Here is a 27787-nt window from a genome sequence, read left to right as displayed (position 1 = left end):
TGTATTTCAGATGGGCGCCAAAACCTAACAGTTACAGATACTTATCGTAAAAAAAAAACAGGCGTTTGAGCATGAGATCGACATATGGTAAAAATTATTTGCATGGATCGCATACTGATAGTAAAGCACATAAATTGTCATTGGGTTTCCCGCCTTCGATCGGTTCTCAGAAGATTGTAGGAAACACACGTGTGCGATTCTAGGTGCGACAGCTGTTAGCAGAATGTGGCTTTACCTACCATAATTGGCAGCTACGTTTTCTCAATGCTGTTATAGTACAAGACTGATGGTATCTGTGTGCGAATTCGACCCAGTAGAAAGTGTACAAAGACTCCCACTGTGGCAACTGTCTCTGTGTTTATATCATAAAGCATGGATTCAACTTCCTGTTCCAAACACAAACGGAGCCGAGGGAAGTATGTCTGGCTCTGTACTCAGTGGCATGGATGTGCGATGGTAGCTGGGTGCTGAGAAACACGAAACACTGCTCCGAATGGGCTTCCAAAACTCGAGTGCAAACTGAATTTCCATCTTCCGCTGCACCTGTGTGTGCTGGGGCCCTGAAGCTCCCTGCGCAATGCTCCATGTATACTGCTAGCTGGCTAGGTGGCGTCCGTGTGGTTTACAGTTGCTGTCTATGTTAATTTATATATGTGCATCAAGATGTGGCGCTGACAAACGGATGGATGTAGGACACACGTTATTCCAGTATTCCGACGTTTTTTCCTTTACCCATCTGGGTAGCTCAGCTGTCAGCTTTGGCGGGTGAGTCATATGCATCTGGTGTGGGTGGCACATGGCAGCGAATAACATTGTAAAAGATGACTTGTGGTAGTTCTTACAAAAAACACGTCGACTCTATGGTGGGTAGTAGAATTCGTCTTTCCTTATAGTGAGCCAGTGATCCTAACCAAGAATGGCTCTGAGCACTATGGGACTTAACATCTGAGGTCATCAGTCCCCTAGACTTAGAACTACTTAAACCTAACTAAACAAGGACATCACACACATCCACGCCCGAGGCAGGATTCGAACCTGCGACCGTAGCAGCAGCGCGGTTCCGGACTGAAGCGCCTAGAACCGCTCGGCCACAGCTGCCGGCCTTGATCCTAATCGTGTTCTCTTAATTTCAGGCCGCTAACGCTACCAACTACCTTACACTTCCATTTTGGTCTATTCCACCAATTTTTTACTGCTATTTATGCTTAACAAGAATGACATACACTGAGGTGAAAAAAATCATGGGATACCTCCTAATGTTGTGACGGACCTCCTTTTTTCTGTGTAGCGCAGCAATAATGGAGTCAAAAAGTCGTTGGAAGTCTTCTGCAGAAGTGCTGATCCATACTGCCTCTATAGCCGTCCATGATTGCCAAAGTGTTGCCGGTGCAGGATTTTGTGCACGAACTGACCTCTCGATTATGTCCCATAAATGTTCAATGGGATTCATTTCGAACGATCGGGATTTTCAAATAATTTGCTCGAACTGTCCAGGACGTTCTTCAAACTAACCGCGAACAACTGTGGCCTGGTGACTTAGAGCATTGTCATCCATAAAAAATTCCGTAGTTATTTGGGAACATGTTGTCAATCAATGGCTGCAAATTGTGTCAGCTGGTTCAATTGGACCAGAAGACCCCGTCCATTCCACATAAACACTGCCCACAACATTATGGTGCCATCACCATCTTGCAAGTGCCTTGTTGACAACTTGGGTCCATGGCTTCTTCGGTCTGCGCCACACTCGAACCCTACCATCAGCTCTTACCAACTGAAACTGGGACTCATCTGACCAGGCCACGGTTTTCCAGTCGTTTAGGGCGCAATCGATATAATCTCGAGCCCAGGAGAGGCGCTGCAGGCGATGTCATGCTGTTAGCAAAGGCACTTGCGTCAGTGATCTGCTGCCGTAGCCCATTTGTACCATATTTCACCGTACTGTCCTATCGGATGTGGTTGCCGTACGCCCCACATTGATTTCTGCTGTTATTTCACATATTGTTGTTTGCTGCTAGCACCGACAACTCGACGCAAACGCCGCTGCTCTGTCGTTATATCAAATCCGTCGGCTACTGCATTTTCCGTGGTGAGAGCTAATGCCAGAAATGTGGTATTCTCGGCACTGCGGACCTCGTAATATTGAATTCTCTAATAATTTCCGAAATGGAATATCCCATGCTTCTAGTTTCAAATTCCATTCTGCATTTGAAGTCTGTTAATTCCTGTCATGATGTGTTAATCACGTCGGCAACATTTTTCTCATGAATCACCTGAGCAAAAATTACAGCTCCGCAAATACACTGTCCTTCTATATCTTGTGTTAATAAAACTGCCCCCATCTATATATGGGCATATCACTATCCCATGACTTATGTCATGTCAATGTATGGTCATGTTAATATCATTACTATCATTAACTATATTCTGTCTGTATGCGGCTTTAATAAACTACACTGACTCCAACAAATACGATACAGATGTGCTATATTAAACATAGAGAAACTTTTTTTTTAACTGCAAACCCACAAACGATGTTATTCTAGCGGTGCTGTCTTTCCTATGTATGGAACTTTGCATTTCACCATATTGGAATGTCCTGTAATAGTCAGTACCTTTTAGCAATCACCCACTTGGTAGGACTGCATGTGTATGTGTGTGTGTGTGTGTGTGTGTGTGTGTGTTGATAGGGATGAAAATAAATAGAGATAGATGAAATACTTACTGATAGGCAATTCTAGCACAGCTCTCAACTCGCAAGATGTGCAATTCCAGGTGTTGGTGGACTCAATCAGGTAAATGCATGTTCCTACCATTCCACTGCATTGCCATTATTTGCTGAACAACATTCTTCCTGCCTGCAGTGATACACTCCTCCGTTATCATGGCTTTCCATGTGAGCGTATTTTTCTGATACACGTTTGCAACAAATAAAGCTGTTCAGCTCCTCTTTCCTCAACGCAAATGTCTCATTGACTGAACACATGAGACCTGGACGCACTTACAGACAGTAAAGAAATGACGTTGCTCGTGCAACTGAACTATAAAAATTTAAATTGCTCAAAGGGTGGGGGCGCTAAGCATGCACCCCATTGGTGCCCAGGAGCCTGTTGGCGTTAACACCATTGTCCACAGGGGAAGACTGAGGGGGATGTAATTCAGGGAATTATGTCATTGCCCCAGAGGTCGGATGCTGGCGTCAGCGATTCCACGAAATATGATGCCGAAGTCATCAGTTCCGGGAAAGCTGATACTGATGTCGGTGATCTTTGCGATGTGGTTTTCAACCGATCTGACTAAAAATCCTAAATGGTTTTGCTTTTGCGTAAAATCTGTAAGCGGCTCTAAATTCTCCTCAGTCACTCATTTACCTTATTGGTGCTGAAAATGGCTCTGAGCACTATGGGACTCAACTGCTGTGGTCATCAGTCCCCTAGAACTTAGAAATACTTAAACCTAACTAACCTAAGGACATCACACACATCCATGCCCGAGGCAGGATTCGAACCTGCGACCGTAGCAGTCGCACGGTTACGGACTGCGCGCCTAGAACCGCGAGACCACCGCGGCCGGCATTGGTGCTGAAACTACATAACGAAGAGAAGGCTGAAGTACAGAATTCGGTCTTCCAAAAATTTTCACCGTGGAAGATTGTAGTACGGCTCCTGCTTGCAATCATGATACATACGTTGTAATGGTACATACTGAGATGACCGATCTCGAAATAGAAGTAAACCTACAATCGTTCAGTAGTGGAAAGACATCAGGATCTGATGAGTGCCGTCAATGCGAACAAGAGGTGACCGAGACGTGTAACCAATGACACCCCATACCATCACGCCGGTTGATACGCCAGTATGGCGATGACGAATACACGCTTCCAATGTGCGATCACCGCGATGTCGCCAATGCTATAAACGGAACCTGGAGTTACTGAAGAGCAGTGACAGTTGTTAATAAAGAATAGGTGTGGTGGAACTCAAAACCCAAACTGACCAGTCAGAGACAGGGCCATACGCAGGGTTAAGTTTGTAGAACACCAAGGAAACAAGAGAGATCATGGTGCTTCTCCTGTTACCTACTCTGTTGCTAGGTTTGCTGTGAGAACTTCAACTTTTACTAAAAGGAGGCTCAAGACTTTGGTCGAGACAGTAAGTGGTAATGATCTGGGTCATTGGTTGTAAATGCTTGATCCAGTCTGTCCAACGCATCTAATACATATCAGTAGATGCTTTCATCTCAGCTGTATACCGTGATAGCCATCAATTGCTCGACTCCAACAAACGCTTGGTAATGAAGTTCATAGCGTACCCAAACAAAAATTTACCTGTCAGTGCTCAATTTGCCACAGTCATTACACCCAGAAAATTAAATATACATTTTTTTAAATATGACATGAGCCCTTTGGTGAAGTACAATTGTACTGGAATCTTCGCCCAGCGTAGAATCCCAAGAAACCGCATATAAGAAATGCTACAGAATGGCCCACAACATTACAGACCAATATTCTTAATGTGGTTTGCTGCAGAATTATTGAACATATTCGAATATAGAAAATAATAAATTTCCTTTTAGGAAGAAAAGCATACATTCACAAATCAAAACAGGTTTAGAATACTTAGCATTTGCAAACTCAGTGTACCCTTTTCTTGCACTATATCCTGTGAACCATTGATGAAGGACTACTGGCAAATTCCATGTGCCTAGATTTCCGCATATTGTATGACATACTGCCACAGTGCAAGTTGTAAACGAAAGTCTGAGCATGCGGAATAGGTTCGAATGGCTTGAAAACTTTAATGTAATAGGACTCAGTATGCTCCCCTGGACGTAAAGTATTCATAGACGACAAAGATATAGTGAAGAGTGCTCCTGGTAAGTGTAACAGGGCCACTCTAGGGCCGCTTTATACACAAACGACCTGACGGTTAGCGTGAGTAGCAATCTGCGGCTGTTTGCTAATAACGTTGCAGCGTACAGAAAAATATGATCTTTAAGTAACAGCATAAGGATAGAAGATGACCTAGGTATAATATCTATTTAGTACGATAATGGGAGCCTGCTCTAAATGTGGGAAAATTTCAGTAATGAAGAGAAGTAGGACAAAGTAATAACGTAGTGTTAATGATGTATTGATTGATATGCCATATCTATTAAATATCTAGGGGTAACGATGCAAAGCGACATGAAATGGCACAAGCACATAAGGTAGCTTGTAGGAAAGGCAAATGGTTGGGATAATGCTCTGAAAGTTTAGTTAATACGTACAAGAGAATGAGCACTGAATACTTCTGTGAGCATCCTTGAGTACCGTTCGAGGTTTTGGGATTCCCACAAGGTCACATTAAATGACGACATCGAAGCATTTCAGAGCCGTGCTCTGCAAATGGCCACACTTAAGTTCACTATTTGTAAATAATCAATGTAATTGACATAAATTATCTCCAGGAGCCAGAAAGAGTAACAAAACCCCACATCACAAAACAGCTTGACTAAAATATCTTAACATCTTCAGTTATTGTCTTGTATGTTGTACCCTATAGTTTTTCTACTAATCACGGAAACGGAGAACGGTTCCTGTTGTAAGTTCGCTCATAGCTAAGAATTTACTTCAGATGACATGTGCAACTGGAGGGAATTTGTTAGATCTCGTGTATTTGTATTGCCTATGTAATATTTCACATTTCCCTCATAAAATTTGTTGGAATAATTTGCATTTGAGTCTACTATCGAAGACAACAAGTAAATACTCTGACAGTGTGCAAAAATTGAGCTGTTTGGTGAGGCATAAAGTCGATATATATCATACACCAATTCCCGCAACAGAAGTGCACTATCTATACTACGCAAAAAAGTTTCTGCGACGCGTCATACAGCATCTTCTGGGCTGAGGCCTTTCTTTTCTGGTGTCCACATATGAGAAAAGAAAGACCTCATCTCAGAAGTTCGTGTGAAATATAAGATAGTTAATGATCGTGAGGTATAAGGTAGGTTAATGATATCCAACTGGCACCACAATTCGGCGCCACGCCATCGTGGACGTATCACATGATGGGAAGGTCGTCACACGCCCTCTTACCAACTTTTCACCCCGTATTTTGATGCCTCTGCGATGGAGGTCAAAAGCACGTTACACACGCGTTTTCTTATGCGTGACAGAGGAAAACATTTCAGACACACCGCCACTCAGAATCGATTCGAAAAGCCCTCAGGAGGTGGCATAAAGGGCATCAATGAAAACACCACTTCTTTGGGACATTGATTCCTAAACATTTCGCACTCGAAAACGACAGTTCACAGTGCGATCAGCAACCGGGCGACGTTCTTGTCAACGTTCGTCACAGCTGACACCCCATGGACGATTTAGGCCTAATCTAAGGACATAGTGGGGCTGCAACACAATGAACGTCAACCGACTACTTTGGGGTGTAATGCGAGCGCAATTTTTGCTCTGATATACAGGGTGCAACCACTAACGACCGTTCAATGAGAAATGAACGCCATTCAAAGCAGCAACAGATGTTCATGCGTTTTCACCCCTCCTGTTTTGTCCTTCATGTGGGGTGACCATGGAGGAGAAGGGGAGAGGGAGGGAGGGAAAGAAGGAGGGTACAAGAAGAGTGACATGTGCGTCAATAAAACGGCGAAAACTCCCCAGATCCATAACATTCTCTGTGTCATCCATGCTCCTTTCCTGAGCATGTTAAAAATGTATCTGTCAGAGACTTCAACGCCCATTCAACTAAGTGTTGTTTCGTGGCTGCTCTAAGGCCTGACGGCGGACAATCCCTTCGAAAAATGGTTCAAATGGCTCTGACCACTATGGGACTTAACATCGGTGGTCATCAGTCACCTAGAACTTAGAAGTAATTAAACCTAACTAACCTAAGGACATCACACACATCCATGCCCGAAGCAGTATCGAACCTGCGACCGTTGCGGTCATGCGGTTCCAGACTGAAGCGCCTAGAACCGCACGGCCACACCGGCCGGCCAATCCCTTCGAATTCGACAACCGTTTTGAGGGGATTTCATTCCCTCATGTGCTAGAGCAGCCGCCAGGCACTACTGAACTGTAGGGGTTTTGAAGTCCCTGACAGGTACATTTTTAACGTGTTCAGCAAAGGACCGTCGATGACACCGAAGGTGTGGCCGACCGGGGCCCTTATCGTTTTATTCGGGGACATGTCTATCTTGCAGACCCTCCTCCCCGCCCCCCCCCCCCCGCCCCCCATCCCTCTTCCCCATGAGCATGAGATAGGGAGGAGTGGAAAAGGAAGACTGAAAAAGCATAAATACGTTTTGCTACTTCGGATGACGTTTAGATTGGTTTTGAACTGTCCCTGTTGGCTCCACTACATGAACCAGAGCAAACAGTGCGGTCGCGCTATACTCTAAAGGGATCCTATGATATTCAGTGGAGTTGTAGCCCCACGATGTCCTTAGAGCAGCATTAAATCGCTCGGAGGGTGTCATTGGTGAGGAACGTTATAAAGAACGTTGGCCTGTTGCTCATCGCACGACAAACTGTCGCTTTAGACGGAATCAGGGCCCCAAAAGAAGTGGTGTTTTCAGTGATATCCTTGTTGCCATCTCCTGTGGTCTTTTCGTGTCAACTTTGAGCGACGATGTGTCTGAATTGTCTTTCTCTGTCACCTCTAAAAATTACGCAATTTCAACGCTGGATGTCGCGCTTCTGACCCCCATCGCAGAAGCGTCAAAAGATGGGGTATGATATGTGTAAGAGGTCGTGTGAAGGCCTTTTCATCATGTGAGACTTTCACGATCGTGTTGCGCAGAATTGTGGTTAAATGTGGTGGCACTGTCGCATCATTAACCCATCTTACAACCCACATGAACCTCTGAGCTATGGCAGTTTCCGCTCATGGTCGACACCTTGCTGTTAGAATGTCGCCGACCCTGGGGGCGACGTTGCAGGGTGCGATGCTTTTGCACTATTATATGGGAAGGTTGCAGTCACATTTGAGCCAAATTTCAGACTTATACGTCGCAATGGGAGACAATTACGGAGTTTCTAAAAAGTGATGCATTTCTGCGCAGAGTATAAATTAGTTGTTTCTTTTCTTACGCTGCATGGATCTCCTTCGACTTTGCTAACTGACTGTGTCGTCACTTAATCCTTTTTCAGTTAGTCAAAGAGGGAGGGTGGATACAGTGAGATGTCTCAAGAAACCATACAGAAGGCTGACTGTGTATGATGCAGGTGGTGCGTATGCTGGTGCTGGTGGTATCGATCTTCGCGAGCTGCTGGCTGCCATACCACGCCTACTTCGTGTACGCGTACCATGACCCAGCAATGGCGTCCAGTTCGTACGCGCAGCACCTCTACCTCTCCTTCTACTGGCTCGCCATGGCCAATGCCGGCGTAAACCCTGCAATCTACTACTGGATGAACAACAGGTGAGTATTCCTTATTTTCGCTCAAGTAATTCCAAAATGAGTAAGATATAACTGACGGAAATTGGTCTTGTGCGTGGCGAGTACAGGAGTGTCAAATAGAAACGCGAGTCCCCAATACGATAAAGGAGACAAAACACCAATACGTAAGGAATGTTTATTTCGATATCTACACAATCACTGTCTTTATTTATTTGCGACCATATCTATGATTTGCTACAAAGAAACAAAAGGAAACTGTACAACTGGTTGTATGATTATATAAAAGATAAAAGTTAAATAACATTTATGCAACTACATAATTATTAAGTAAATTCTAGCAATGAAACTGAATGTTATTTTAAATGAAAACTGTAATCTGAATTCAGGTGTCAACTCGTAGTATGTTCTTTTTACGAAAGCATAGTCTCACGCTTTGGTTCTGTGTGACACAAGCTACCTGCCATTGTAAACCACATATCATCTTGCAGTATATTAATGACATTCTTCTCTTTAGTTACAAAATATATCACAATAGCTGTGTCACATAATACATGGAATATCACCTCTTGTCATCAGCTCAGAGTTTTATCCACCTAGAGGTGCTCTCACAGGTCCCTCTCTATCGTGGATCTCTTGCAGGCTACTTCCCCTCTTATATTGCAAATATGTAAGAAATGGCAACATGCAGTGCAATAGAGTCCCCATTTATTCATGCTACGAATATTATACTATTTTACCAACTGTTGTTTTACAACTTATTACTTACAATTTGCTGTATTCTGCGAGGGTGTTCAATAAGTAATGCAACACATTTTTTTTCTCGACCAGTTTCGGTTGAAAAACTGCTGAATTTACTACGAGACATTGTAGAATTCTCCGACTTCAGCCCATATAATTCCGTGACGATCCGACAGGTGGCGGCGCTATGCGTAGCTTTCAAAATGGCGTCTGTAACGCTGGTGCGTTCCAAGGAAAAAACTGTCATTGCGTTTCGTTTGGAGGAAAACCAGAGCATTGCAGATATTCATACGACAGGGAGAATGTCTACGGAGGCTTGGTAGTGAACAAAAGCACGGTGAGACTTTGGGTGAGGCATCTGTCATCATTGCACCAAGGGCACGTAAACCTGTCCGATCTCCTGCGTGCCGGCCGGCAGCTCACAGCTGTGACTCCTGTAGTGTTGGAACATATGGACACTCTCATTCAAGGTGATCGTTGGATCACAATAAAACACCTGCACAACTGGACATCTCTATTGGTAGTGATGACACAGTCGCCCACCAGTTGGGGTATTGAAAGGTGAGTGCCCGCTGGATTCCTTGTTGCCTAACAGAAACCCGTAAAGAACAACGAAGGACCATATGTGAACTGCCTGGTCTCCTCCCCCCAAACAACCCCAAACGATCTCTCACCTTCCCACTTCCAACTTGTTCGCCCTATATAGGATGCACTCCATGGGAAGCAGTACTTTAATGATGGGTAGGTTATTGATGCAGTAAGACTTTGGCTTCGACGTCGACGAGCAGAGTGATACTATGCGGGCTTACAGGACCTCCCAGTGAGTTGGCGTAACGGGGATTATTGGCGTAACGGAGGTTATCTTGAAAAACAGAGTTCTGTAGCCAAAAGAGTGGGGAATAATGTGGTGTATTGAAATGCTTTCAGAAAAAAAGTAGTTGCATTACATATTGAACATCTGTCGTAGGTAATGTAAATATCTGGTATGTTAATTTGTGTTCTGTGTTTTAATTTATATCCTTCTGTTTTAACTTCTTTGTTTATAATGTACCTCTGTATATTAGAAGAGTAAAAGACGGATCTGCAAAATTGTTGAGCTACGTCGGTAACATCGCTTTGCTGCAAAATTCTTGAATGTGCTCTGCGTTCGAATATAATAAATTTATTTAGACGGAAGAGCTTATGTCAGAAAATCAGTGCGGTTTTAGAAAGCATCGCTCATGCGAAACTCAGGTTTACCTTTTCTCACATGATATTCTGCGAACCATAGAAGAAGGGAATGAGGCAGATTCCACATTCGTAGATTTCAGGAAAGCATTTGACGTGATGCTAAATTAAAGCCTGTTAACGAAGGTCCGAACATAATGATTACGTTCCCAGACATGGGATTGGCATGAATACTTCATTGGTGATAAAATGCAGTAAGTTGTGATCGATGACGTGTAATCATCAGAGAGAATACTTTCGTCAGGAGTGCCCCAGTTAAGTGTGATCGGATTGCGCTTGTTCTCTATAAACATAAAGGATCTGACGGACAGGTTGACTAGCACTCTGCGGCTGTTTGCTGATGATGCTGTGGTTTATGGGAAGGTGTCGTTTTTTAGTGACTGTAGGAAGATACACGATTACTTTGATGAAATTTATCGTTGGTGCGGTGAATGGCACCTTTCTCTAAATGTGGAAACATGTGAGTGGGGAAAGCTATGTCATAATGTTAGAATACAGCATCAGTTGTTTGCTACTTGACACAGTCATGTCCATTAAATATCTAGGCGTAACAATGTAAACTGATATTTGAAATAGAACGAAAACTTGTGTGCGGTAATAGGAACGGCGAATAGTCGACATTGGTTTATTTGAAGAACTTTAAGGTACTGAAGTTCATCCATAAAGGAGACCGCATATACTCGTACGGCACTTGTTCGACCCATTCTTGGGTATTGCTCGAGTTTTTGAGATCTCCATCAGGTGATATTAAAGGAGGACATCGACAAAATTCAGAGGCGACCTATAAGCTTTATTACAGGTAGATTCGGTCAACGTGCGTCTATTACAGAAATTTTTTGTAAACTCAAGTGAGCATCCATGGAAAGAAGACGACACTCCATTCAGGACACACTACTGAGAAAATTTGAAGCTGACTGCGGAACGATTGTACTGCCACTAACGTGCAATTTTCCATAAAGCCACGAAAATAATGTAAGAGGAATTAATATCCATACGGAGGCATATAGACAATCATTCTTCCCTCGTTCTATTTGTGAGTAGCACAGGAAGTAAATGACAAGTAGCGATACAAGCTACCCTCCGCCATGCACCGTACGGTGGTTTGTGGTGTATGCATGTGGAAGTAGATGTAGATGCAGAAATAGTCAGCTTATTAATTTGTCCACGAGTATTTCATGTTCTTTATATTCAGTATCAGTTCTGTTTCTTACTTCTTCACGAACAAAGAAAGACTTCGATCTTACATAGAATTTTGACAGATACACTACTAGCCATTAAAATTGCTACACGAAGAAGAAATGCAGATGATAAACGGGTATTCATTGGACAAATATATTATACTAGAACTGACATGTGATTACATTTTCACGCAATTTGGGTGCACAGAGCATGAGAAATCAGTACCCAGAACAACCACCTCTGGCCGTAATAACGGCCTTTATACGCTTGGGCATTGTGTCAAACAGAGCGTGGATGGCGTGTACAGGTACAGCTGCTCATGCAGCTTCAACATGACACCACAGTTCATCAAGAGTAGTGACTGGCGTATTGTGACAAGCCAATTGATCGGCCACCACTGACCAGACGCTTGCCAGGGTAGCAGTCGAACATTTTCTGTATACAGAAAGGGCCGTAAAGGAGCTGCAACATGCGGTCGTGCATTATCCTGCTGAAATGGAGGGTTTCACAGGTTTCGAATGAAAGGTAGAGCCACGGGTCGTAACACATCTGAAATGTAACGTCCACTGTTCAAAGTGCGGTCAATGCGAACATGAGGTGATCGAGACGTGTAACCAATGGCACCCCATACCATCACGCCGGGTGATGCGCCAGTATGGCGATGACGAATATACGCTTCCAATGTGCGTTCACCGCGATGTCACCCAACACGGATGCGACGATCATGATGCTGTAAACGGAACCTCGATTCATCCAAAAAAATGATATTTTGCCATTCGTGCACCCAGGTTCGTCGTTGAGTACACCATCGCAGGTGCTCCTGTCTGTGGTGCAGCGTCAAGGGTAACCGCATAACCGCAGCCATGGTCTCCGAGCTGATAGTCCATGCTGCTCCAAACGTCGTCGAACTGTTCGTGCAGATGTTTGTTGTCTTGCAAACGTCCCCATCTTTTGACTCAGGGATCAAGACGTGGCTGCACGATCCGTTACAGCCATGCGGATAAGATGCCTGTGATCTCGACTGCTAGTGATACGAGGCCGTTGGGATCCAGCACGGCGTTCCGTATTACCCTTCTGAACCCATCGATTCCATATTCTGCTAACAGTCATTGGACCTCGATCAGGCGAGCAGCAATGTCGCGATACGATAAACCTCAGTCGCGATGCTACAATCCGACCTTTATCAAAGTGGGAAACGTGATAGTACGCGTTCCTCCTCTTTACACAAGGCATCACAACAACGTTTCATCAGGCAACGCCGGTCAACTGCTGTTTGTGTATGAGAAATCGGTTGGAAACTTTCCTCATGTCAGCACGTTGTAGGTGTCGCCACAGGCGCCAACCTTGTGTGAATGCTCTGAAAAGCTAATCATTTGCATATCATAGCATCTTCTTCCTGTCAGTTAAATTTCGCGTCTGTAGAACGTCATCTTCGTGGTGTAGCAATTTTAATGGCCAGTAGAATGTGCTCCTTATTACTTACAATTCATATGGTTAAGTGGATTAAAACTCTAGAACCATACAGAAAATACCATTCCTTGATTCACTTAAATAACAGGTTTGACACATTTCTTTATCGAATTCCGTAACTTGTTTCTCCTTCCGTGAAATGTAGCTCAGAAGCAATGTCTTTAATTTTTAGTGTTTCGTTCTTAATTCTCCTCTTTTACGATGCCTCAGTATCTCCAAATTATCACATATATTCTTAATACCATCGTAGATTAGTTCGGAGGCCGTCTCACCTGTGCTAACTGTGGTGCCTGGAATCTTCCAGTGACTGGATTTTATCTAGCCAACTACAGATCCTGAGTATCTTCTGACTCCTTTACACATAATCTGTTACGTAATTGGTCTAATACGTTATCAGATTCCTATGATCTATTCGGAGATTACCAATCAATACCATATTAGGAGCATTACAGGAGTAATAATGGACTCAGTAAATTTGTCAACAACAACTGAGTAGTATTTCACTAATTAAATTAATAGTTGTGAAATCTGTACATGGAAAAAATAATATATTAATTACCACCGCATCCAAAATATCTGCAAAAATACATAAGTTTCTTCAGCAATACAATGTTCATATCAAGTGATACAATGTTATTTTCATGGCCAAAATGTCTGTTAAATTACATAAAGGAGTGAATCTCAAAATATTGAAACACTGAAAATGTATGTCAAAAAATACATCAATGAAACACACAACGTCTATGTGACACATCATAATGTTAATCCAACATATAAAATGTATGTCAAAACTGCATTAAAGGGGTACCTTACAGTATTTCCACATGTAAAATGTCTGAAAATATATGTAACCCTCTTCAGCAACATAATGTTTATGTCATGTCATAATGTTATTTTCATATCTATCTCATGTCTATTAAAATGTATACAGGGCGTAACTTACAGTATATCTGCTTCTAAATTGTCATAAAACAGTCCAGAATAGCATGCTTAGCAGGCAATTCACATTTCGTCCTAGAACTAAATGAGGCTATGCACAAAAACTCAAAGCTGACCAAGTACCTTTTTAGTGTGTGAAAAAGGTAATGCATTAAAATATGTGAATAACGTCATTGAATAGGTAAAATGTAACTTTATTTCTATTGCTCTTTATCCTGGACATACCTGTGGTAGGAGTTTTAGCCAATGACGTTATATTTTCCAGCACCATATCAAAATAGACTGTACAAAAATCATGTATTTTGAGGTGGTCGTTGATGTGTTGTCTCACTTAAGTTCTATATTTTCGAAACACACAAGTTTCAATTCATATTGCAGCATACTCCAATTGTTAACACAATTTCACATGGTCAGACACAATAATGGATAAAGTTCCACAAGCAGGGAAAAGTCCAATACCTTGTAAATATGACACTTGTATCAAAAGGAAGTTACTTCAGAACGCATGTAGGGTGTTGACTGTAATATGCAAGTATAAGTAAAGGTCTCTGAAGTGAACCAAACTCGATATTTGCACTAAAATGTACTTGTCTGAATTAGTTCCCAAAATACATAAAGAATTTTTTCTATAACAGTAGGAAGCATACTCATCTCTCTTAATGTCATTAGTGATCTAAATTACAGCTTAAGCGCATTTCTCAGTGACCATAGTTTATCACTGTACCGCACTATTGAGAAACTGCAGGTGAATGTCTGGAGGATGTCTAAGGGCTTCCCAGTGAAACTTGTGCAATGTGATGTATTGTGCAGTTTGTGACAGTTCATTGCAACATGTCAAGTATGATGCAACGTGACAGTTTTACTATAACATGGTGATGTATGTGACAATTAGTTACAATTTTGTTGTAACATGGCGATGTGTGAGGCAATTTGTTGCAGTTTTCTTGGATGATTATAAGTAACCCAAAACATGGGATAATTTGTAACAATTTTTCTGTAAAATGTAGATGATGTCGACAATATGTGTTGTAATGTCCACTGTGCAAGAGCATAAGTTACCATTGTCAGCAAAAGATGACAAATGATTAGTACTGCAAGACAAAGTTAATACCATAGTATATCGTCACTATCAAGTTTGGCTGATTCTGAAAATTAGGTGGTTAGTACTGTTGTAGAACAAATCTTTATGTATTGTAATAAATAATATGATCAATTTGTTGATTGTTTGAAATGTTGTACGACGATGGTACAATGCTTGTTGACAAGTGCTACCATAACTTAGATCACCAATGTCAATAAGCAAGTTATGTGTGTTTTGTACTGTCATAGAAAAAAATTCTTTACATTCAATTAAACAGGCAAACTTTTGTTTCTTTACAAACTAGTACATTCACCAACCGATTGTTTTCGACAAGTGTGCTAAAGCTATAATCAGATCAGCAGTAGTACCACGTGTGTTGTATAATGTTATACACCAATTATTCACAAATTTTGATAAATAATACAATTTTATTATGGTGCAAATATCGGATTTTGTTCATGATCAAAGTCCTGTAGTTTTACTTGTGTCTCATGATAATCATCCTGCATGTCTTTCGTAGTGGAAATGTTTATATGTTTTGATAATTAATTTTATTTAGCTGCAAAGCTTCCATTTTTAAAGTATAAAAGTTGCCTCTCTTGGAGCACCCTTATTCATTATTGTCATTGTCCGTATTGTGCTGTGTTTACATTTTGTATATGCTGCATTATGAAGTTATAGTTGAGTATTGAGAAAATGTGCAGTTTAAGTGACACATCAAATTAATACTATTTCAAAATGCACCATTTTTGGTACAGTCCATAGTCTCTCAATATGTTACAACAGGTATCTTCACAAATAAAAGTAATAAATATAAGGCATATGGTTTTTTTTGGAGGGGTGGCGGGCTCGTTATGGTTGTAATTGTTACAGCATCATATAGGTACAAGACGATGTTATATAATGATTAATATATGAAAATACCCCTTCACATATTTTGACATATTTTACATGAGAAAATACCATTGTGACACTGGACATAAACATTGTGTTGCTGATGAAGCTTACGTGTTCTTGCAGACTTTTAGGCATGCAAATAATGTAAGTCACATCTTTTACATATTTTTGGCCTACATTTATGACGTGTTAATAACATTGACATAAACGTTGTGTGCGTGTGCTTACATATTTTTAAAAGTAACATATCTCGTTTGCATTACCAGTAACATAGTCTCATTTAAGCCAAGGAAAAATTGCCAAATATTACATTTTATACCTGATAATAGCACTGAGACATTCATTGTGCGTGCTCACAATTTTTGACACATAATACAGACATCTTAGGTGTGAAAATATTTGATTTGAGATTCCATCGTGCATCATCCTATTACTGTTGTTTTGTTGCTGGTGTAGCACGTAAATTGCATTTTTCAGTGTCTGAGTTAATGTGAGAAAAACCAACGCGTCATTTATCTATTAATACAGCTGCATGAATGTCAATACTACAGTCAGACGTCCAGTTTTTGTTTTATTTCATTTGTACTTATTGATTAATTTATCATTGCAAGATTAGGGCTATCAGGCACTCTCTTACATTTAACCAAGTGTTCTCAATATTTTTCATTGCGTATATTATAGTAAACGCGTTATATTAAATTTAGGAAAATAAAATTTAAAATACTACAGATAATGAAACATACATGCAGTATATTTTTTGATAAATCCAACAATAATTAAAGATTACAGTAATTCAACTTTCTAATTATGAGTGATAGCCGCAATGGGCATGGAGCAAGGGATGTATGAGAGAGGAGAAGATGAATGCGATAACACATAGCTGAAGAATACTGGTGAAGAGAAGGTGACCTGACTCACAGAGAAAGGAACAGAGAAACAAGCATAACTGCGAGAAGTTAGGAGCAGCGGTTTTTCCATTTGATGGAGGGGAAGTTGGTCAAATACGCGAAGTTTGGGGAAGTGCTGTGAGGACGACAGAAACTAGTGCTTCAACTTTTCTTAAAAATTACAGGGCACTGAACTGTAATGGTTCTGTTTTATAAATGAGCACAGCTAGGATACTAGATGCGTATGACCTTGTGTTTCTGTTATGATGCACGCAAGGTTTTCATCTCTGAAGTGAGGTACAGGGGTACTTGCACACAGAGGAGCTGGTGAAGTAGACATAGTGTTGTGGTCCCTTAGCATGTCTGGCCGTAAGCACCCTATCTGTGCATACGAAGCACTGACATGGTCATATCGACGATCGTTGTACATGCAGTGAACATCAACATTCATGGTTAGCTCTGTCATTTGTTTTCACTATTGGAACCATCATGAATTACAGCACAATAGTAAAGGTTAGGCAGAACAAGTGATTGCACAAATTTGCGTTTCACATCTTGTAAAAATAGATTCCGAAACTTTTTGAGGATATAGAGGCAAACAGAAGTCTTCTGGCACATGGCGATAGTACTCTCCGTTCAGTTGAATTGCTCATCCAAAGTTACACCCAAGTTCTTTACTGCTTTCTGGTATGGTATTGGGACGCCATCCAGTTGAATGGGAATCAACCGAAGGCAAAATTCTTAACTTGTTAATTTCTGGTGGGATACTAAGTTGACTTGCAACGTTTTTCCATTTAGCTCAACTCTTAGATTTTTGCCCACGTTACCGCTGAAAACATATCATAATATACCTGGGAAATCACTGTATCTATATCTTTGGGTCTGGCACTTAGGTAGAGATGAAGATCGTTGGAACACAAATGATATTACAGGAAAACAAATCCGATGAAAAAGCGTTGACATTCAAGGGAAACAGAAGTGGGCCTAAGACTAACTCTGGGAGCTCCTGAAAGCACGTTTCCGGAATTATTTTTCAATTCCGCACATAACACTTTGATGTCTGTTATTCACATAGCTTTGACACCACTTCAGCACGCTAACTGAGAAATTTATGTCTCGCTTTTTCCTTAGCTGTATGTCAAAGCTGACAATATCAAAGACTTTGCTATGTCTAGTAGTGATAATGTTGTGGCCTCAAGGCTGTCCATGGCGTATTTCAAGTCATCAGTTACCTTAATTAGTGCAGTGTTCGTGCTATGGTGTTTGCGAAAGCCGGACTGATATTTATCAAGTAAGCTGAATTCGCACAAGTATTCCGTAATTTGGTTATAAACGATATATTACAGGGACTTGGAAACTGCAAGTAATATACTGATTGGCATACATATCATTCACCATTCGACGTAATTCTGTTTTCAGTCACGGAGCAGGAAGTTTTCTTACACGGACTGAGCGTATAGAGGCATGTTTGAAATCAGAGCAGTGAGTTTATTAGCAAATTCATGGACTTTACCATCAATTAAGGACTTTCTGATTAAGTGATGTAATGAAGTATTCGAGCAATCGTCTGTTAGAGCGTCAGGATGTATATTTTTAATGTTACTACAAGTTACGTAACGCGATTTGAGTTTCTGGGGCCTACACGGTATAGGCATGAATATTCCATCGCATGCCGAGAGGCCTGGAGCCGACGTATGACCTATATCGGTTACTTAGTCGATCTTGTTCATTGCTATTATATCTACAAGAGTGTGACTGTGCGCCGTATGGTGCATAGGTTCTAATGGAAGAATATTCATGTTGTTACAACTAAATAGTCTTCTTAGATTAATTGTGGAGGGAGTGTTTCCCAATAAGTCTATGTTCAGGTTTTGCATTACGATGACATCTTTGTATGGACAATGTAGTGGATGTAATTCCGACTGAAAGGAAGTCATTGAGCTGTTTTTTGGCAGCTTGTTGACGGCGCTAGTTAAGCACTTCTGTCCCTGTACATTTATTTCAGTGAACATGATTTCAGACTGTCCTTCTTCGGTAGTGTTTACTGTGCTTGAGCCTTCGTGTTTGAAATCAGATATTATACAGGGTATTATTAAATTCCCGTTACAACTTCTAAAACATGCTGAGGGGAGTGAGAAAGTAAAGTTTGGGGTTGGAACACGTGTTTGAAAATATGTTGGTAACGCGAACATTTTTCCAAGTAATTGATTTGGCGTGACCTAGCACATCACTTGTTTCACAATTCTACTCATTAATAACGAAATAAACAAAAAGGAAACGTGATACAGTATGGCGTCTTCCAGTTCAAGTGTGCGGCGTCTCCTTGGAGCACCACAGTCACGCCTGCTGAAGGTGAAGGTATCCTTTCTCGAATTAGTTGCTTAACTGTGGCGAAAATTGTATGCGATGTAGTCGGTCGTTGAGGAGAACGATCTTGATAGAGGCGACGAGAAGCTCTTCCATTACCGTGAGATTCACCATTCAGAAGGACCATGTCGGTGTACTCTGCAGACGTGTACTCACCCATGTTGCTCTAACACTCACAGACACGTGAATGAGACTCGAACAGGGTCAGAGAGGTAGGATGCGCGTCAAATGGTACCCGCCGATCCAATGACTAACCTGTTGCATATTTACAAAGGAAATATATCCAGACGGCTGTAGCAGGGTAATGGTACGTTTCTGGACATGGGTTCCTATTCAAAATACAATGTACTCACTACGCTCTACAAGTCCTAGAAGTTTGTAACCGGATTTCCGTACACCCTGTACACTCCCCGAAACCCCCACTTCGTTTGTTTGAGCTGTCCGACCTAATACATGTATATCCTGGGAGATGAATACATACACGGGATATGTGTGGTTTCAGCGATGTTTCGGGCAGGAGAATTACATGACAGCTTACAGGATGTTGAAATGAGCTAGTAACAGCTCTGCCGCTCTCCGCTGAGTTGTCTGGAAGAGGCTGTCTTAGAGGTGTGTCCTTGATTAAGCGCGTGCCTGCGCTGTGGAGCAGTGACCTGCATTACCGGGAAGAGGCATACCTCGGCCAATGGCTGCCAAGAGTTTTGCACACCATAGTGGTTCTTGCACACGGCGCTGAAACTGCGGAAATCGCAAGGTTAAAGTTTACTTAGCTTACAGAGGAGTGTGAAGCAGAGTTTTCATTGCGAATGAATGTGTTTGAGATAGTGAGGACTGTGAGGACAATTAACCCTGTGTATTAAATAATGATATGTGGTTACCATATAGTACAGATCAGAGTTGGAAGAGTGAGGAGGATGATTTACAAGGCCAACGCTGCCAGCAGAGAAAAATAGGTTTAATAATTACGAAATTCCCTCAGAAAACAATTAAATTAGAAGTTACTAAAATAAAACTGATTGTGATTTGGTTTCTGGTAGTTTAAACCAAGAAGGTGAGTGAGTGATGTTAGGGTGTCATGAATTCTTAAACCTAGCGCAGCTGTCCACGGCTACTTTCCAGAAGCTCATTGACTCTCTTCCTGCACGTCTCGCAGCATTCAGTGCTATAGTAGGTGGTTATTCAAGTTTTTGACAGGTGCTCACATCAATGTGACTGCATCGTGTAGTTACCTAACACCCCACCATGTCAAACGCTGCAATTCGGAGCTCTCTGGAAACAGCGGGATGCAACTTGCGTCGGAGAAGCGGGAAAGATGATAATATGCATGACATGTAATACCTCATCCGATATTGAAAACATAACAAAAAATCCCGAGTCATTATTTTTCAGCACGCCTACGTATATAAAAAAAATCTTTTAGAGGTCATATCGCATCGACATTTCACGCTGGTATTAGTTTGCATATACAGGATGTAAATTTTAAGTTGACAGACCAGAATAACTCGAAAAATAAGCTTCACACGAAAAAATGTGTAGAATCCAAAGTTGATTATTTTCGAGGGGGACATCTGCTGATGCTAAAATTAGCCCGCCACCCCAGCCCAGCCCCCTGGATTCAAGAAAATCCATGTCCTCATTTTTGCCTGTAAAATGGTTACGGATAAATAAAAAATACTTATTTGCTTGGTAAATTTTGATTCGCTAAAACTACTTAGTTAGCTAGTCAGATGATTTGTTTGATAAGGAAAAGTTGTGTGGCCTCATGACCACGAAACAAACAAAACTTATCCGAATCTGCTGAAAAAATTAATATTTGGGTCGACATTTGTAAAACTGTAATTCCTCTATCTCAGAGAGTTTTAGTTTTAGCGAACCAGAATTTACGGAGGAAATAAGTATTTTTTATTTATCCGTAACCATTTTCCAGGCAAAAATGAGAACATGGATTTTCTTGAATTACAGCGCCAACTACCAAGAATCAAAACAAATGTTAAGACAAAATGGACATAGCTTTTTATATAGAATCTGATTCTGCAATAAAAAAATTGGGGTTCCCATATGAAATTTTAAAGTTACCTCCCGCCCCACCCTCAGGGGTGGGCTAATTTTTGCACCAGCAGATGTCCCCTTCGAAAATAATCAACTTTGGATTCTACACATTTTTTCGTGTGAAGCTTATTTTTCGAGTTATTCTGGTTTGTCAACTTAAAATTTACACCTTGTATAAAACCACGTCATAGTGTGAACAAACGTCTGATAGACCACTTCTTGTCTTTCTTTCAAGATGATTTCACGATTTTACTAGAAATCTATAGGTCGTTCAAACCATCTTATTTCTTTGCCTTTTTCAGGGCTGTTTAACGCTTGGAGTTGTGCTACGACGTGTATGAACTTTTCCGCTTGCAGATGCCTCATGTAACGGTGTGTTTCAGCTACATGACGAACAAAGGAGGTTTCAATCTTTTCATGGTGTGAGACACTGTACTCTCACTTAGAGAAAATGAAGCTTTTAGAGGATTTTCCCACATAACGTATCATTTTGTTTTAAATTTCAACCTTGAGTTGACAGTAGTACCTCAAAATTATTGAGATTTTTGTGCGAGCTGTCCATGACAAAAGTATTCCAGCTGACACGCTAAATCGATAAGGCAGGTGAAACACACTACGACTTCAGGGAGAACGTAATAGTTCCACCGCAAAGAAGTCAGGCCCCGACAGTTCTGAGTATCATGGAACCATTAGTTCACTATGTCATGGATTCAGAAGAGAAACACGAATTATTTATAGAAGAAGAGGAAAACTTATAGAAACCGATATTGGGGAAGTTCAGTTTAGGTTCCGGAGAAATGTGGAAGATAGGTTCAAGAAGCGAAAATTCCTGTTTATAGCATTTGTAGAGACTGAGTAAGCTTTTGATAATCTTGATCGGAATACACTCTTAGTAATTATTAAGGAAGCAGCGATAAAACACACGAAGCGAAAGGTCATCTAGCCTACAACTTGTACAGAACTCAAACAGGGTTTGTAAGAGTGTAAGAATCTGAACGAGAAGCTGTTGTTGAGAAATAGCAGTTGAACGGAATGGATAGTGACTTGAAAATAGGTTACAAGATGAACATCAAGAAAAGTAAAAGCGGAGTAATGGAATGCACAGGAGTTAAATTAGACTGCGCTGTGGGAATTATATTAGGATATATTAAACCAGATGTAGTCGATAAACTTTGCTATTTGAGCAACAAAGTAACTAATGACGGCTGAAGCACAGAGAAGATAAGTTGCAGATTAGCTATAGCAAGAAAAATATTCATGAAAAGAGAAATTTGTTAATATCGAATATAAATTTACATGTGAGGAATTCTTTTCTGTAAGCATTTGTTTGGAATTTTGCCTTATAAATAAGTGAAATGTGGAGAATATACAGTTCAGACAAGAACAGTCGCAGGCCACAGGAGTGATGAGGAACCAGAGTTAAGGCCCAGTTTCCGGCGGCGCTATTCTCCTCACCACCCTACCTGTCGCAGCTTGCAACCAGCAGTGGAGGAATGGGTGGGGGGAGATAGCAGCATAAAGAAGGTGGGATGAAGAAAAGACACTCATTCTACATGCATCACCTGAAGATGACCGCAAGCTACGCCGTCGAGATATCGTATTACGAAAACGACTGCACCCAGCTGGACACCCGACAACAATACAAACAGTTGATTCGTCGGGAAAGCCTAAGATCACACAAGAATAGAATAGAAGCTTTTAAAATGTGGTTATGAGGGAAGAATGCCGAATGTTACATCAAATGACAAATGAAGGATGTTAAATCAAACTGGGAGAAAATAAATTTATGGTACAAATTACCTTAATGAAGAGGTTGATTGATGGTACACATCCTGAAGTATCAAGGAATCTTCAGTTTGGTACATGGGAGAAGTGTGGGCAGTTGAAATTGCAGACGGAGACCAAAAATTGAGTAAAACAAGCAGTTTAAAACCTATTTAGCTTACAGCAACGATGCAGAGATGAAGAGACTTGCACAGGACTGACTGGCATGGGTAACTTCAACAGACCAGTCCCAAGAATTGAAGACCACAAAGACAACAAGATGTTGTGGACTTTTATAAGAAGTAAAACATTACATGTCACTTTAATAAATGAACTGATTCCTTCAGCTTATATAAAAAGGACCAGTGACTTACACTAAAATTCCTCACACTTCCCAAATATGTTTCTTTCTTTTTTCATTTTTTTGGTATTATTTCAGTTCGCATGAAGTACAAGACATAAAGAGCAATAACAAGTAATTAAAAATACAGATAAACAAGCCTTTGCAAAGACATTAACAACATTTTAAAGCAGGCCAAATGTTTCAGATTAAAGACTCAATATAATTTTTATAGACATGGATACACATCTGTAAACGAGCATGTAGAAAGCGAAGAACAGAAGTGTTTCTTCTTGAATGTAGTTCCAGGCCTGAACAGTGTGTCCCTTCTTGTCATGTGGCGTCGATGGTGTTGCCTGGTACACAGTTTTTCTCAACATTCCTAAACATTCACTCTGCAACTTACCAGAAGAACCATGTAAAAGACGAGATTGAAATACTCTTTCGTCTGCAGGTTCAGAATGTATTTCCAGCGCGTTCTCTGCCGTATATTCTGCTGCCTGGCCATGCGCAAGCACCGTGATGCGATGCTTGGGTTGGCCTACTTCAGGAACCAAACAAACCAAACCCGCTGCAACTCCGAGAGCGCGAGAGCCAGACTTAGAGCAAGTAAGTTACCTTTCCATTCGCTTCTCGATTATTATGTAAGACTTCTTGATATGCTTTAGTGTCATTTATTGGTAATATCGTGCTGTCTACTAACCTAATGTATATACAAACTAAACTGACGGAAAAAAATCGCAACACCAAAAAATAATTAATGTAGAGTAATGATATTTCGGGAATACATCTGTCTAGATATTTATGTGATTAAAATATAAAACTCACAGGTAAATGTAAGCGCGAGATAAGCCTTTGCAAATGTGAGTCTTGCTACACTAATGACCGGTGTGACAGCCTCAATATTGAATGCAAGCATGCAAACGTGCATGCACTGTATTGTACAGGTGCCGGATGACAGTTTGTGGGTTGGAGTCCAATGCTGTTGCACTTGGCCCTCAACGCAAGGACTGTTAATGCTGTTTGTGAATGACGCTGAAGCTGTAGTCCGATGATACCCCATATTCTTTCGATTTGAAACACATGTGGTGAACGAGCACGCCAAGGGAACATGTCGACACCTTGTAGATAATGTTTTGCTACAACAGCGGTATGTGGTCGGATGTTATCCTGTTGGAAAACACTCCCAAGGACTGCTGTTCATGAATGGCAGCACAACACGTCGATCAACTAGACTGACGAACCAATTTGCAATCAGGGCACGTGGGATAACCACGAGAGTCCTCCTGCTGTCATACAAAATAGCACCTCTGACCATAACTCCAGGTGTAGGTCCAGTGCGTCTAGCACGCAGACATGTGGTTTGCAGGCTCTCAACTGGCCTCCTTCAAACCAACTTACGGACGTCACTGGTACCGAGGCAGAACCAGATGTCATCAGAAAACACAACAGACTAACCTGCTCTCCAATAAGCTGTTGTTTGATACCACTGAAGTCGCTATTCGCGGTGATTTGGGGTCAGTGGAATGCACGCTACACCTGTCTTGGAGTTGTACTTGAAGTAACCGGTTTGTAACAGTTCGTTGCGTCGCTGTGATGTCAACTGCTGCTCAAATTGCTGCTGCCGATGCAGAACGATGCACCAGAGCCATATGCCGAACACGACAGTCTTCCCTCTCGGTAGTTCCACGTGGTCGTCCGAGCCTTGTCTTCTTGCTACCTTACATTCTCGTTACCACTGCGGTCAACAATAATGTACGGTGGCTACATTCCTGCCAAGTCTTCCTGCAGTATCGCAAAAGCAATATCCAGCTTCTCTTAGCCAACACGACCTTGTTCACTCCCAAACTCAGTGAAGTGTTGATAATAGAATCTATATTGCTTTAAAGGCATACTTGAGTAACATCAGCTCCCGTCGTCCAGTCTCAAAGATAACTAACTCTCACGACCGTTGCAGCGTGTATTTAAAGCAGATCTGATTTGCACCCACATAGTAACGCTACTAGCATGCTATAGGCGGGAAATTTTAACAGGCGTCATCTTTCAGATGTTGGAAAACGCCTACCAACTTTCGTTTATGTCGCAAAATTTCTTCTTGATATTGCGATCTTTTTCCGTCAGCAGAGATTAGTTTTTTGTGCTGTTGGATTTGTATTAACATCATTTACGATCTGTGACCCCCATTCTCACTGCCAAGACACAGGCTCGTTATCGTTTTTCTACAACGTTTTGATGAACCAGAATACTTGAACGTCTGTGTTGCCATTTCAGCTACAACAGAACTAAAGAACTTAATTTGAAGCGATATTCACTGCTAACAGCAATGTCTAAGAGTAGGAAGTAACAGAAATAAGAAAAAATTATCATTTGATAATTATTGCCCACAACACTGTAAGAGATTTTCACGGAAATGTACATGAGACTTGAGACTTTTTAAATAGTGAAAGAATTTATTTCTAGAATACATACATTTTGCGAATATTTGGATGGCATAACGTTCTCAGAGCTTCTGTGCGTGGTTATTTTATATGGATTGCTCACAATCACTGGATGATCTGGTCGTAGAGCGTAAAGTGTAGTGCGCTGGTTTGAGAGATAGGGAAGTGAGCCAGACGTGGATCGAATCCATGTGGTGCATTAGTGACCGTTTGTCTGGTACAACTATCAGCTGTTAATATGGTCTTTAAAAGGTTTTTCACGTCGCTTACGCAAGTCCTGGGCTGATCCCCTACGTTTAGCTCATGAAAGACAATACACGGACAGTTAAAATACGATAACAAACAGAATAAAGTTCACACAAATAACAGACAGATCGTGTACACGACTTCCCTCCCTTAGGTTAATTGACGACTGTGGTGGCAGCAAGGCCAGCCCACCACTAAGTTAAATTACAATGTTTCCCAAATAACGAAAACAGCAGAGCCCATACGACGGCGTAAACGCTAGAAAAGTGAGAGATCGCTATCGCTGTTTAAACATAGGATGGATTCGAGTACTGATGAATCAGTGTGTTATGAGGGACGTAAATTCCAACTGTAGTGAATACGGAAGTTAAAATTTATTCATTAAGATATTTCTGTTTAATGTAACGTTCAGTCAACGTTAGTCATGTTTTATTTAATGAAGCGATACTGTCAAAATAAGCAAGTGTAGTTCTGCGCTCACTTTTCGTTCAGTACGAGGTACTGAAAACAGAAAACGAATAATGCCTTGCTCGCCAATGAGAGCAGTGTCGAAACATGTATAGTTGCAGTTTTCTTGAAAGTGTACATAGAATCTGGAGTAAGGACAGAAACTGAATTCAACTAATTGCGAGAGGAGTTAAGAATTAGCAAATGTAGTTTTCTACAAATTTATAATAGTGCAATGCTTTTGGACACTTATTGGATCTATAAATTGTTACTGCTATATAATTTGGACACAAGTGGCCTAAAACTCAACTATGGAAAACCCTTCCAGTTTCCAATAATGATAGCGTAGTCCAAGTTCACTACCTCTCTGTTTCTTCCTTTTTTACTTGTGGATGCACGTCGTTAAAAATTTTTAGCCTGTTTTGTCACAACTGAACAGTATTCAGCACTTTTTAAGATACATAGCTGAGCCCGCTTCTATAGGCATACAAGAGTTTTGTAATTCAACAATCCCGTAGGGTAGAGCCCCCTGCAATACATAAGTTTTGTCAAGCAAACATTATGATTTGAAATTAACAACAGTAATATATTCAATTAGATTTTCCCACTGCAGTGGCATTCTAGATTTCAAAATCTTATGACCTATGATTTAAAAATATTTTTAGTTTTCTGTGTAACACAGCTCTGATGAATTGTAGAAATGACATAACGTAACACATTAAGCTGCTGTTTAATTTATTGTACTTAAAAGAATTATATATGAGATATTATGTGTTTTGAGATAAATATGTAACTCATGGTGTTAAGTGTTGCTTGTATTTTTACTATGATTTTCAAATAAGTTTTCACCTGAAATTTTCCGGTATCCATGACGTGTGTACAACAGGTGCTAGGTAATTGGCTTTGGCCTTTTTTTATGATTTTGGCTGCGGATCAAGTCTCATGTGAGGCAGCAGACACCAGTGGCCAAGTTAAATGAAACAAGTCTTCATCATGCCACACACAGACGAAGCGCCTTTCATTGTGATGCAAACTGTTGGGACCTAGTCTGGCCTGCTCTTTCCATAGCTCATGGAGATTACATAAAACATTTTTAATCACATCTGCATTTTGAAGGGTATAAGCAGGCTACACAAAGTAGTGAGTTGACTAAAATGGTACCTACCAGGAAATGCAAATATTATCAACAATCATTTTTATCAGTTTGTCTAATATTCTGTGCATTTATAAAATATCTGCACTGTTTCTTTTAACTGATGATTTCTTCCCTCTTTCCATTCTTGACAGATATATGGGACATACACGAGTCTGTCTTCTGTAA

General features: G+C 41.0%; 1 protein-coding gene across 1 annotated transcript in view; it reads left to right on the top strand.

Annotated features, from left to right (window-relative positions):
* Positions 1–27787, top strand: part of LOC126298075 (tachykinin-like peptides receptor 86C) — a 115495-nt gene that overhangs the window by 64198 nt on the left and 23510 nt on the right. The window contains exons 3-4 of the mRNA XM_049989394.1: positions 8222–8418; positions 23790–23944. Of these exons, the coding sequence (XP_049845351.1) occupies positions 8222–8418; positions 23790–23944 (352 nt within the window). The remainder of the gene's footprint in view (positions 1–8221; positions 8419–23789; positions 23945–27787) is intronic.

Source organism: Schistocerca gregaria, chromosome X, assembly GCF_023897955.1.
Source record: "Schistocerca gregaria isolate iqSchGreg1 chromosome X, iqSchGreg1.2, whole genome shotgun sequence".
Taxonomy (NCBI): domain Eukaryota; kingdom Metazoa; phylum Arthropoda; class Insecta; order Orthoptera; family Acrididae; genus Schistocerca; species Schistocerca gregaria.
This window is presented reverse-complemented; position numbering and strand designations above follow the sequence as displayed.